At 36.8% G+C, this 13,529-nt stretch overlaps 1 protein-coding gene across 7 annotated transcripts in view; it reads left to right on the plus strand.

Annotated features, from left to right (window-relative positions):
• PRKD3 (protein kinase D3) overlaps positions 1 to 13,529 on the plus strand; it is a 72,808-nt gene that overhangs the window by 29,048 nt on the left and 30,231 nt on the right. For 6 of the 7 annotated variants that reach the window (XM_054548224.2, XM_024242016.2, XM_024242018.3 and 3 more), the window contains 5 exons: positions 1,324 to 1,462; positions 3,593 to 3,724; positions 5,076 to 5,233; positions 8,194 to 8,386; positions 11,934 to 12,011. In XM_054548224.2, the coding sequence (XP_054404199.1) occupies positions 1,348 to 1,462; positions 3,593 to 3,724; positions 5,076 to 5,233; positions 8,194 to 8,386; positions 11,934 to 12,011 (676 nt within the window). In that variant the 5' untranslated portion in view covers positions 1,324 to 1,347. Of the gene's footprint in view, positions 1 to 1,323; positions 1,463 to 1,619; positions 1,675 to 3,592; positions 3,725 to 5,075; positions 5,234 to 8,193; positions 8,387 to 11,933; positions 12,012 to 13,529 lie in introns of those variants that run through there. The other variant, XM_054548223.1, reaches the window with a different exon arrangement.

Below are 13,529 nucleotides of genomic sequence, written 5' to 3' on the forward strand. Positions count from 1 at the left end.
CTTAGATATATGTTAAAACATACTATGAGGTTTTACAAATACTGTTGGTGACTCAAAAGGAGAATTAGTATTACAAAAATTCTAAATATTTCTGTACTTTCCCATTATTTACCCTGGTTAAAAAAAGTATAAACTTGTAACTTTCTAATTAATCATTGTTTTTAATTTTTTTTTTAATTTAACTTTAAAAAAATATTTGAGAGGCCAGTTGTGGTGGCTCATGCCTCTAATCCTAGCACTTTGGGAGGCCAAGGTGGGGGAATCACTTGAGTCTAGAAGTTCAACACCAGCCTGGGCAATACAGTGAGACCTCTGTCTCTACAGAACATAAAAAATTAGCTGGGAGTGGTGGCATGCACCTGTGGTCCCAGCTACTTGGGAGGCTGAGGTGGGAGGATCACGAGCCTGGGAGTTTGAGGCTGCAGTGCTGAACTGTGATCACACCACTGTACTCATCCTGGGCAACAGAACAAGACCTTGTCTCAAAAAAAAGTTTTGAGAACTCTTTAGAAATATATACAGGAGTTTTCTAATGAGAAAATTAAGGTCAGAAAATGAGATGAAACTAGGTTAGTGTTTGCACCTAAAACATTCCATAAGATCCAAGACTGATGGTAAAATTGGGCTATAAATTTGGCTGTGCTTTTTCCGTTTGGCAAAGTAAACAGGAAAACATGTTAACTTACGTGAGCAAATTGTTCATGTTATAAAATCAACTAGATAAAGTTATTTTGTGGGTGGGTCTTCACAGAGAAGGGCTACAATATGAAATAGGTAAACGGTATCGTCAGCAATGTCTTTGTGACAAATGCATTTAGTTTAGTGAAACTGATTCATATCAGACTATTTGATACAGGCAGGTGACATGGTGTCATTTATTAAAGGATATTCTATGAGGAGCCCAAATAAGTCAGTGAGCATTTATAATTCTGAGATCTACTGAAGAATTTTGAAATATCTAGAGCAGCATGTCCCAAGGCGCTGGAATGACTGCTTATCTTTCAGGCTAAGAATAGAGTAGCAGTAAGTTTAAGATTATATTCTCCATCAGTAACTGAATATAGAAATCCTGTATTTGTAAGAGACATGTATTTTAAAATCATCAATGATTATTTATTTGTAAATTTACTTTTCTGTTTTTCTTGAACTTTAAAATTAACCAGGATGCTTGAGTATGTGGATCACCTTTTAGGTATCAATAGAGTTGTTAGCAAATAGTGTTAGGTTAAAACACTATGTTTTAAATTCTTTGATAAAATTGAAACGTTTACTTATAAAAATAGAAAGCTGTGGTTATACTGATATAGGACTATTATCCCTCAGTTTCCAGAGTGTGGATTCTTTGGCATGTATGACAAAATTCTTCTCTTTCGCCATGACATGAACTCAGAAAACATTTTGCAGCTGATTACCTCAGCAGATGAAATACATGAAGGAGACTTAGTAGAAGTGGTTCTTTCAGGTAAGTAAGTGGCTTTTTAAATGTGATTGCCTTTTCCCCCGAAAGAGCCTAATTTTCTGTACTAAATGCTGCAATTCAATTATATTTAGTCTTTGTACTATTGTTACTTAATTTCTTTCATCTCTAATAATGGTCACCATATGATTTTTCCTTTCAGGCATGTTATATCACCATTAAGAAAGAAAAATACCTGGCAACGGTGGCTCACACCTGTAAGCCCAGCACTTTGGGAGGCTGAGGTGGGAGGATTGCTTATCTCAGGAGTTTGAGACCAGCCTGAGCCTGAGCAGCATACCTCGTCTCTATTAAAAATTTAAAAAAAAAAAAATTAGCCAGGCATGGTCACATGCAGCTGTAGTCTTAGCTACTTGAGAGGATAAGGTGGGAGGATTGCCTGATCCTGGGAGGTTGAGGCTGCAGTGGGCCATGATCACACCACTGCACTTCCGCCTGGACAACAGAGCGAGACTCGTCTCTTTAGAAAAAAAAACAAAGGCCCGGCACGGTGGCTCACGCCTGTAATCCCAGCATTTTGGGAGGCCGAGGCAGGCGGATCACGAGGTCAGGAGATCGAGACCATCCTGGCTAACAAGATGAAACCCCGTCTGTACTAAAAATACAAAAAAAAAAAATGGCCAGGCGTGGTGGCGGGCGCCTAGTCCCAGCTACTTGGGAAGCTCAGGCAGGAGAATGGCGTGAACCTGGGAGGTGGAGTTTGCAGTGAGCCGAGATCGCGCCACTGCACTCCAGCATAGGCGACAGAGTGAGACTCTGTCTCAAGAAAAAAAAAAGGAAAAAATCAGGATAGGAAAATAAACTGAATTACTTGAATGTTACTAAGCTTAGGAAATTATTTGGTCTGAAAGAAATATACTCTTCTCTGAGTCAAAGAAATAAAACAGTTACACTGAAATTCTGTTTTTTTCCCCTTCCCCCACCCCCATTTCTGTAAAGAGCATAAAAGAAGAAAATTGGGGTTTAGAAAAGAGAATCAGGAAAAAAAAGAAGTAATGAAGATATGGAAGAGGAAATTACAATGCTGGTTATTTCTGTGGCTTTAAAATAAAAAATGTTCTTTCCCTTTTTGTCCCACTGGGCTTTTTTCTACCTTTCACTTTTTCCACCTCACCCATTCTTGCCATACGTTGTTTTTTAATTCCCACTATTTGCCATCTCATCCAGCAGCAATGTGGGCAAGATAATACGGAGTGAAAAGGAAGAAAGAATGCCATAATAATGCACATAGTAGGTCTGCAGTACTTTTTGTTTGGCAAGTAGGAGAACTGATGGAAGAAAGGAAGCAAGCTGGTCAGAACCCTGCTACCAAGTTCCCTTTTCTCAAATTCACCTTTGAGCCTTTTCTTGAGATCCTCTCTGTCCTTATTAGTCCCCACTCCTCTCATCTTATATTTCTGATTCTCTCATTCATCTCACTCCCTGCTACACTGATCATTCATCTTCTATACAGCAACCCCAAACCATCTCTATATTTCCCAATCCTTGCCCTCCTCTTCATTCCTGACGAGTTTCACTCCCTGTCTCACCTGGAAGTCCTGCTCACATCTCTTCCTTCTCTACTCTGGACCCCATCAGACTACTTGCAGGTTGAGGTGAGAGGAAGTTCCTTGGGTCTACTGTCCCGACGTTCACTAAGGAGAAAGGAGTTTCTTTCTCATATCCACTAGGACTGTGGAGAACAAACAGACAAGTGTATCCTGGGATCCTAAGTTAGGACTCAGTATCTTTTTCCACAGAAACGTTTCCGTAAATTGAAGTTAAGTTCCACAGTACTTTTTACTTTAGTGTTCTATTTCCCACTGTGTAAGTTAAGCAGTTTTTAATTGATTAAAGTAGACCTAATGTCTATTTGTAATCTTGTGATTATGAGAAAATGCTGTTGGAGTTCCAAATAACTAACCTACGACCTACTTCTGGAGCTCAAATGATTAGAAGTAAATGGACTTGCTAAACTAGAGTTTGAAATCACAATATTAAATAATTTACTTTTATGGTCCAGTGAAACTTCCAGAGAAAAAATGATTCTGTGTACTTTGACATAAGTGAATGTGTGAGCATTCTTAATCACAGTTACAAATACAAGGTATATTTTAATACTTTTCTTTTTTAAAGCTTTAGCCACAGTAGAAGACTTCCAGATTCGTCCACATACTCTCTATGTACATTCTTACAAAGCTCCTACTTTCTGTGATTACTGTGGTGAGATGCTCTGGGGATTGGTACGTCAGGGACTGAAATGTGAAGGTATGTGTTCCAAAATTTTTGTGGTCATTTGAAATAAGATTCCACGTTTGCATTTTTTATTATCAGTGAAAAAGCAAGATGATAAGCTGTTGACTAGGGTGGTAATGAGGATTTAGAATTGGAGAGATCAGGACTCTCATTCTATCTCTGCCACCTACTTCATATTCTTGGGCAAATTATTAAACCCCTTAAGATTAATTTCTCTGTAAAGTACATTCTGCCCCACTGGTTTTGTAAAGAGTAAATGGTTAAATCAGGTAATAGGGTTAAATATTTAGTACAAAGTCATGGCTCCATAAATATTCATGTTGTTTTTTGTTTTTAAAAAGTTTTCTTGGCCAGGTGCGGTGGCTCATGCCTGTAATCCCAGCACTTTGGGATGCCGAGGCGGGTGGATCACCTGAGGTCAGGAGTTTGAGACCAGCCTGGCCAACATGGCGAAACCCCGTCTCTACTAAAGATACAAAAACTTAGCCGGGCGTGGTGGCAGATGCCTGTAATCCCAGCTACTCGGGAGGCTGGGGCAGGAGAATCGCTTGAACCTGGGAGACGGAGGTTGCAGTGAGCCAAGATTGCACCATTGCACTCCAGCCTGGGTGAAAGAGCGAAACTCCGTCTCAAAAAAAAAAAAGTTGTCTCTTACATACAACTGAATTGTCAGATTTGTTCTGAATTAGAATTGCTAGGAGTAGGACACAGGTGTACATTTCTGATGAAGAAACAGTCTTCTAAGGTGGACGGTCAATAAACTTTTTCTGTAAAGGGACAGAAAGTAAGTGTTTTAGACTTTCTTGGCCATATGGTCTCTGTCATGATTTAACTCTGCTATTACAGTATGAAACCAATCATAAGACAATATGTAAACAAATAGATATGGTTGTGTTCTAATAAAACTTTAGGAACATTGAAATTTGAGTTTCATAAAATTTTCATGTCACAGGAGGAATTTGGTACAGAGGCCATAGTTTGCTAACTAGTGCTTTAAGGCAGTGGTTCTCAAACTGTATTGTGCATTGTAAAACACACTTTGCTGGGCCTCATCCCCATAGTTTCTAACTCAGTAGATCTGGGGTGGAGCCTTGTAATTTACATTTCTAACAAATTTCCAGGTGGTTGCCTTAGGGACCGCACTTCAAGAACTACTGCTGTAGCTGACTTATCCTTTTTACACATTTCCTTCTCTTCTTGAATTCATTAGCTTCCACTTAGCCTGCTGTCAGGGTTCTTAATTAGGATAGGGATGGCTAACAGAAAATATGTTAAGTAAAAGAAGCAGTGGTTTTTATGTATCACACTTAAATAGTAAAGTTTTTTTTTAAATCTTATATTTTACCTTGTAAAATATGTTTAGGCTGTGGATTAAATTACCATAAACGATGTGCCTTCAAGATTCCAAATAACTGTAGTGGAGTAAGAAAGAGACGTCTGTCAAATGTATCTTTACCAGGACCCGGCCTCTCAGTTCCAAGACCCCTACAGCCTGAATATGTAGCCCTTCCCAGTGAAGAGGTACGTATTCTAAGGTAATAGACATTTTAGTAGTAGTTATTCTCTATGTTTCTACAGGGTGTATGACATCACTCTAGAACATAATTTATATGCTAAAGAATGGTAATGTTCCTACACTTAAGAAACATAAAATGTAGTAATGGAGACAGGACTTACCGGTAGTAATGAATTGCATTTTGTACACCTTGGGATGGTATTATGACTTGTACCACTGCTTTAGCCTTCTAGCCAGTATCCTGGCTCCTGGTCTCCATACTTAAATCTTTTTTTTTTTTTTTTTTTTTTTTTTTTTTAATTTTTGTTTTTTTGAGATGGAATGTTGCTGTCACCCAGGCTGGAGTGCAGTGGCACGGTCTCTGCTCACTGCAACCTCCGCCTCCCGGGTTCAAGCGATTCTCCTGCCTCAGCCTCCCAAGTAGTGGGGATTACAGATACGTGCCACTACACCCAGCTAATTTTTGTAGTTTTAGTAGAGACAGGGTTTCACCATGTTGGCCAGGCTGGTCTTGAATTCCTGACCTCGTGATCTGCCCGCCTCGGCCTCCCAAAGTTCTAGGATTACAGGCATGAGGCACTGCTATCTGCAGATCTGTATACAGATGAGACAGTTGAGACACAGAGCAGTTAAGTGACTTGTGTGAAGTCAGAGAGAAAATTAGTAAGAGATAGTGGAATTAAACCCAGATCTCATTATTAATAAATCAGTGATTTTTTTCCTAATATAGTGTACCTCTCAAGGGCAAAGGCAGTAGATCCAGGAAAAAAGAAATAACTCCCTTGTACATTTGATAGTATTTGAAATAACTTCCATCTGTAGGTTGTAATCTTATTATTTAGTTTTTTCTGTAACTTCTCTGATCTTCTGTAAATTAATGGCAAAATCAAGGCCTTGTCTTGGTACTGTGGTCATAATATTTTGCTAAGTTGAGACACCAGAGTAAAAGCTTTTGAAATCCTTTCACAAAAATTCCATCTTCTCTTATTACTTAGCCCTAGTGTGAGATTTTTAAAGGATAAAAAGAGTGCTGTGGCATAAAGGACTGAAAATGAGGGGTTGGTATAAACCTACAGAAGAGCCTGGAAAAGATTGGTAGGAAAAAGTTAGTGCATCTTATACACTGAACTGCACAGATAACTTACCTAGGAATGAGGACAGTAGACTAGAGGTATGTCAAGAGCCCCACAAATGATGCTGTTTTGCCACCTATGCCCAGTTGAGTATTACTAGATTAGGAAATAGCAAAAGGACAGCAAGTGGATAAGGTGTTACATTTTTCATTAGTTTATATTTTATCTTGAACATGAAAGCTCCTTAGGGAAGTATAAGAAGTGCAGTTACATGTCTGAATTGGTTAGATTGTTCAGAGTATTTTTAAACAAGTAGAACTTGTAGCATGGAAGGGCTTTCAAGGTTTACTTTAGTCAGTTCAAGCATAGTCTCAAAAAGAAGAACTTTATTTTCCAATTGTTTGGGTTTTTCTACCAGGTGAACAAAAAGCAAAATCAAAGAAGGCATGAATTAAAAATTTTTGTAACCTGAGGGATAAGTAGATTTTGGTAACTATGACCCTTTCTGTATGAAGGGAATAATCAAACTAAATTATAGATCACCCAGTTCAATGTGGTTCATTCCATTCATTCAACACACATTCACCGATTATTGTATGCCAGGCCCTATTATATACTAGGGACACAAAATTGAATAAAACATAATCCAAATACTCAAGCACAAAATCCTAATACTCAACTACCATCTAGCTATATTAACAGATTTTGCTGTACCTGCTTGCATCCTCACTGCCAGAACTGATGTCCTGAGATCTTTCAAATGCCTTCTATAACTAGTAATGTTTGTAACTCAGAGAAGTTGGGTAATTCTACATTAATATGTTCAACCAAGGGAAGGAAAAGAAGTCAGAAAAAACCAGGAGACAGGGAAGTGCAAGGGAGAAGTAAGGGAGGAGAAAAAAGAAAAAAAAAAGGGAATAAAAGGTAAAAGAAAAGGACAAAACAACTGGCTGGAGAAGAGCACTATAAAATGCCTCAGATTGATAGTGTAGGCAGGTATTTTTTTCTTTTTTCTTTTTTTTTTTTTTCTGAGACAGAGTTTCGCTCTCGTTGCCCAGGCTGGAGTGCAATGGCATGATCTCGGCTTACCGCAACCTCCACCTCCTGGGTTCAAGTGATTCTCCTGCCTCAGCCTCCCGAGTAGCTGGGATTACAGGCATGCGCCCCCATGCCTGGCTAGTTTTGTATTTTTAGTAGAGATGGGGTTTCTCCATGTTGGTCAGGCTGGTCTCTAACTCCTGACCTCAGGTGATCCGCCCACCTCGGCCTCCCAAAGTGTTAGGATTACAGGCGTGAGCCACCATGCCTGGCCGGAAGACCAGGTGGAAAACCAACTAGCTAGGTTCTGGAATAGTCTCCAAAATGGGTAAACAAAGTTTACTTCTTCTTAAAGCTGAAGTACTGAAACTTATTGTTTTAATTAGTTTTGTATCTGCCACTGTTTATCATTATTAATTAGACTTAAAATGTATTACATATTTTAGTATTAAGATAAATTTGAAAATCTAAAATGTGTTTCAAAATATATTCAGATGTCACATCCAGTAATGCAAAATGAGCAGCAATAATACTTTCTTCATTTATTTGTTTTAAAGTTTGTGTGTTTGATTTGTAAAGTGCTGAAATGTGCCTGGCAAATAATAATCAGTGAATATGCACCTGAGAATTAACATATCTTAGATTTTTTTTAAGCATAAATATTAGCAAAAAATCTGCCTTTTTCTCATTCAAAGATTGGTAAATTAAACATTGCAAAGGAAACTGCTGAGAACAACATTTTTAGAGTTTTTTGGCTTTAGTGTTTGAAATAAATGATTCTTGTGGTTAAGCTCTGCTCCCACTACTCTGTTTTTAATATTGACTTACACTTATGAAAATTACTTATGTTATAGTCACATGTCCACCAGGAACCAAGTAAGAGAATTCCTTCTTGGAGTGGTCGCCCAATCTGGATGGAAAAGATGGTAATGTGCAGAGTGAAAGTTCCACACACATTTGCTGTTCACTCTTACACCCGCCCTACGATATGTCAGTACTGCAAGCGGTTACTGAAAGGCCTCTTTCGCCAAGGAATGCAGTGTAAAGGTAGGATTAGGTGTTTTCCCTAATTAAAATTTAAAATTTATGTCTGTTTTTGTTATATATAAGCTTAAAATATTTATATTTCAGAAGCATTAGCCAAAGAAATTATTCTCATAATTGTTAACTTATACAAAGGAAAGAGAAATATAAACAAAATATAAATGTGTGTGTAAACTACTATTACTAATATCTGCAGTGTGTGTTGTTATGTGCCAGGCACTATAGTAAAACAGTAAACAAAACTTCACATGCTCAGTCTTCAAAGCAATTATATGTGAATTATGCTTTTGTTAGTATACTAGTAGTAATAGGAGTTACTATTACTATTAACTATTAATAGTAATAGGAGTACTAGTAATAGGAGTTAGTAATAATAGGAGTCATTTTTCATTTTATAGACATAGATTAGGTAACTTGCTTAAGATCATGTAGCTAGTAAACAGAAAAACTAGAATGTGGATCTCTGAGGATGGCTTCTTCACCTGTATGCTTATCACTTCCCAATACAGAATAGCTAGTAGGCAGCAAAGCTGATACTTGAGGTTTTATGTCTTTTTGATTCCAGAGCCAGACACTAAACAAAATAAAAGTAACGCTTTCCTCTTTTCATTAAATATTTATTACACACACACATAAGCATACTGCGAGAGTTTTGGGTTTTGTTTTTGTTTTTGTTTTTAAGTATGTAGTTAGGAGAATTGTACAAAAACTGTCATTCCCAAGAATAATCACCCTGAAATAGGTAGGACATAATAAAAGCTACTGAAATTATGATAGGGACCCACCCGTATTTGGATACTAACCCAGCACACTTTTATAGTATTCTCAAAACATCTCTTAATGAAACAGGTTTTTAATAGCATACTGGAATAATTATTTGCTTATAGTTATGTAATGCTTTTATGCTCTTTAAAGATGATTTTATCTTTTTGTCTCATATCTTCTCAGCAATGCTGTACAGTAGAAACTTTTCACAGTAGAGTGAAAACTAAAATAGAATATAAATGTCTTAGATTATTGGTCATTGAGCCAGGATAGGATATAAGTAGTCTGACTATAATCTTGTATGCTTTTTTCATGTAATTAGCAGTTCTTGGTATTGTACTTCATATATAGTAGAAGTATTCGTGGAATTGAATTATCAAGTGATCTAAATAAAACATTAGGGTTGAGGGTTTTGTAACAAGAAATTCTTGCTTACAAGACAGAGTAAGATAATTGTATATAAGCTTAAGCATATAAGGAAATAAAGCCTTTCTGAGGGGGGAGGGATAGCATTAGGAGATATACCTAATGTTAAATGACAAGTTAATGGGTGCAGCACACCAACATGGCACATGTATACATATGTAACTAACCTGCACGTTGTGCACATGTACCCTAAAACTTAAAGTATAATTAAAAAATAATAAAATAAAGCTTTTCTTGACAGTGTATGATAGCATACAAGAACATTAAATGGGGAATAGGTTATACATTTGTTGTCAGGTATTTGATAACTATTAGGCATTATAACATGATGAAATTTTATTTCAACAGCTTGCTTTGAATATGAGTTACTACATAAATTAATACTTTAAAATATCAACCTAAAAATGTATTGGCAAGCAGCCACTGAGAAATGTTTTGGGAAAGAACATTAGTAACAGATGTACAAATTCTAGCCAACAAATAATCTTAATGAAGGTAGTTAATATTGCTGCTCTGCTAAGCAGAACAGAAACATTCTTAAACCATATGCAGAAAAGTACAGTATTTTGTAGAGGAACTAAAATAAATATGAATGAATTTTTACATAAACCTGTCAATTCTGCTACTGGGTTATTCAACTTTTTAGGGTTCTGGAAGGAGAATCTTTTATGCTTATATAGGTTCAGAAAATGGTAGGTTTTATTTCAATATAGCTAAGCTATTTCATTTATTAAAATAATTATAATTCAGTGATTTCCCTATTTTAATAGTATGAATTAAGATACTTAAAAAATAAAAATATTTTCATTTGTCAGTCTACAAAAGAAAAATGATTTTGTTAAGATAAAACCGTTATACTGGATCATTTGAGAAAATACACAATTCCAAGAATTCATTAATCTGTTGGTCTTTATTTTCTACTTTGATGTGTAAAAACTTCAAGGTAGCTTAAAAGCATATAAGAGAGCATAAGCAAATTAATAAAAACATGGGTAAGGACATAGAGGACTAAAACTGCCTGCCTGCCATTCAAACCTACATACTTGCAGGTAGTCCACAAATTCGGCTCTGAATTTTTTTTTTTTTTTTTTTTTTTTTTGAGACAGAGTCTTGCTCTGTCGCCCAGGCACCCAGCTTATTTTTGTATTTTTTTTGTAGAGACAGGGTTTTGCCATGTTGGCCGGGCTGGTGTCAAACTCCTGGCTTCAAGTGATCCACCTGCCTTGGCCTCCCAAAGTGCTGGAATTACAGGTGTGAGCCGCTGCACCCGGCCTGAGTTTTCAAAGGGAAAATGGAAACCTTGTTGTTTTCACAATTTGCAAAGTTCATGAGATAAAACACAAATCTATTGTTTAAGAGATAGTGCAAGATAATATTAATATCACATGAATTTTCCCTAGGGCCTGTCTTAACAAGGATAGTGTTTTAAATCATGTAAATTTTATTCTCTACCAAATTATACATTTCATGGGGCTTATGTCATATAATGATCTTTAGCCTGTGCTGTTGGCATGATACCCAGGATTTTCTTGACTCACAAGGGTTACAAAAACATTCTAAGTCAGGACTTAAAGTTATTTTTACCCAGTTATTACTCATAGATGTATTTCAAAGGTGGTATTAGACATAGTTAGACCAGTGGGTCTCAACTTTAGTATGACTTACAGAGCTCAGCCCTACCCTCCCGCCCCCTAAGAATTGCTGATATAGTAGGTCTAGGATAGGGCGCAAGAATTTGCATTTCTAACAAGTTTCCTAATGAAGCTGATCTGGGACCACAGTTTGAGAACCACTGTGTTATACAGTAATTTTGGACAAATTGTACCTGACACTGATCTGCAATGCTATCAACTCTGAGGTTTGTTTTAGGCTGAAGAGAACCATTATGTACAAGTGGGAGGCCTTGTGCTGGAGAAACTCAGTCCTTCCTCACAGGGTTGTATGTGAAAGCCCATATTAGGTTCCTCATAAATGTTTGTTGGATCTCAGTCTCTTTCCTGCATATACATTAGGTACTGATTCTTAGGAATTGAAAGTATGTATCTGACATATGTTGGATAGGAATTTAATCAGCTTGAGAAACTCTCATGGGAGATGTGGAAAGATGAATATGGGATAAGAGAAGGAAATATGGAGCTGCCAGTACATTTCGGTGGTGTTGTACACATGGTATTAGCCTCATTATACAAATGAAGAAAATGATGGAGGGGTGCAGAGGGGTGCTAAAGTGACTTGTAGGTGGTTATTTTAATATCATCATTACTAATAATCTGTTTGTGAGTGATTTAAAGAAAGTCTAACCATATCTGATACTGCTTGACTTTTACATAAATACGTACGCTGAATATTTTCATTTTAGATTGCAAATTCAACTGCCATAAACGCTGTGCATCAAAAGTACCAAGAGACTGCCTTGGAGAGGTTACTTTCAATGGAGGTAAAATTCTTTTTCTTAATTTTTGTGAAAGATCAAAAAAGGCCATGATTCTTTGGTGTATTATCTTTGGATAAGGTTCTGTTTTCCTGATTTATTTTGTTTCTTAAAGATTTTCTTCTGATTTAATAATCAAAAAAAATACACAGACCACTGACAGTATACATTTATTAGTAATCATGCCTTCTCGTCTTTCCTCTGGCCACCTGTTACTTTGTAGTCTAATATAGCCAGTGGTACTCCATATCCTCTTTCATTTTTAGACATAAAAGAACTTGTTTTAAAACCCTGCTCTTGTCTCTATTCTTTCATAGTTCTAATATGTACTAACTGCTTGCTATACCAGGCACTGTTCTAAACTCTTTAAATATATTGACATTTCAACCTAAGAACAACCCTTTGAGGTAGGTACTAAGAGATGAGTAAACTGAGGCACAAATACATGAAATAACTTGCCCCAGAAATATAGCCAATAGGTGGCAGAGCTGGAAGTTAAACCCATATGGTCTGGTTCCTTAGTCCCTAGTGATTAGAACACACTATACTGCCTCACTGTCCCTTTCTCTGTCAAATAATCGTTGTCCATTTTCCCTTTGGGGTCTTTTTTTTTCTTTTCAAGATAATACTAAGCAAGGCAGTTACCTTTTTTTGGAAGGAAGCAGTAAGGACTCTGACTTTTCAGCATAATTTTCCTTTAACAATTGACATGACTGGTAAAAATTTTATGTAAGTAGTTCTGTAAAAGTAGAAGCATAAAAGGAATGAAAATTCTCTTTGCGAGAGTTTAAATAACATTTTCTCTTGTGGCATGTTTTCTATGGTTGTTGGTTGTCTTAGTCTGTTTGTGCTGCTATAACAAAATACCATAGGCTAAGTAGCATATAAACAACACAAGTTTATTTTTCATAGTTCTGGAGACTGGGAAGTCCAGGGCACTGGCAGATTCTGTGTCTGGTGAGGGGGGTCCATTTCCTGGTTGATGGCACCTTGTAGTTGCATTCTCACATGGTGGAATGGGAGAAGGAACTCCTGTGGGCATATTTTATAAGGGCACCCATCCCAAAGACTCTACCTTCCAAAGACCCACCACCACCTAATACCCTTGCCTTGGGAGTTAAGATTTTTAAGGGGAACAAACATTCAGACCATAGCACTGATTAACACCTTGACAGAGCATGATTGGTTTTCTCTTTCGGTTAATCTGAATTAGTATAGTTTGTCTATGACTAAAGTCTTTTATAAATTTATACTTCATGCATTTGTGTTTTCATGCTTTTCTACCTTTTAACAAATGGATACGAAACACCATTTATATTTATCTTAATGTGCATTTGATTACTACTGAGATGTTCAAACTCACTAGTAATCAAAGAAATGCACCATTTTACATTAGCAGTTTATGAGGATTCTGATTTCTCTACATCCCTACCACCACTTGTTATTGTATATCTTTTTGATTACAACCATCCTAGGTAGTGCGAAGTGATATCTCATTGTAGTTTTCATTTGCACTTCCCTGGT

Source organism: Pongo abelii, chromosome 12 (assembly GCF_028885655.2).
Source record: "Pongo abelii isolate AG06213 chromosome 12, NHGRI_mPonAbe1-v2.0_pri, whole genome shotgun sequence".
Classification (NCBI taxonomy): domain Eukaryota; kingdom Metazoa; phylum Chordata; class Mammalia; order Primates; family Hominidae; genus Pongo; species Pongo abelii.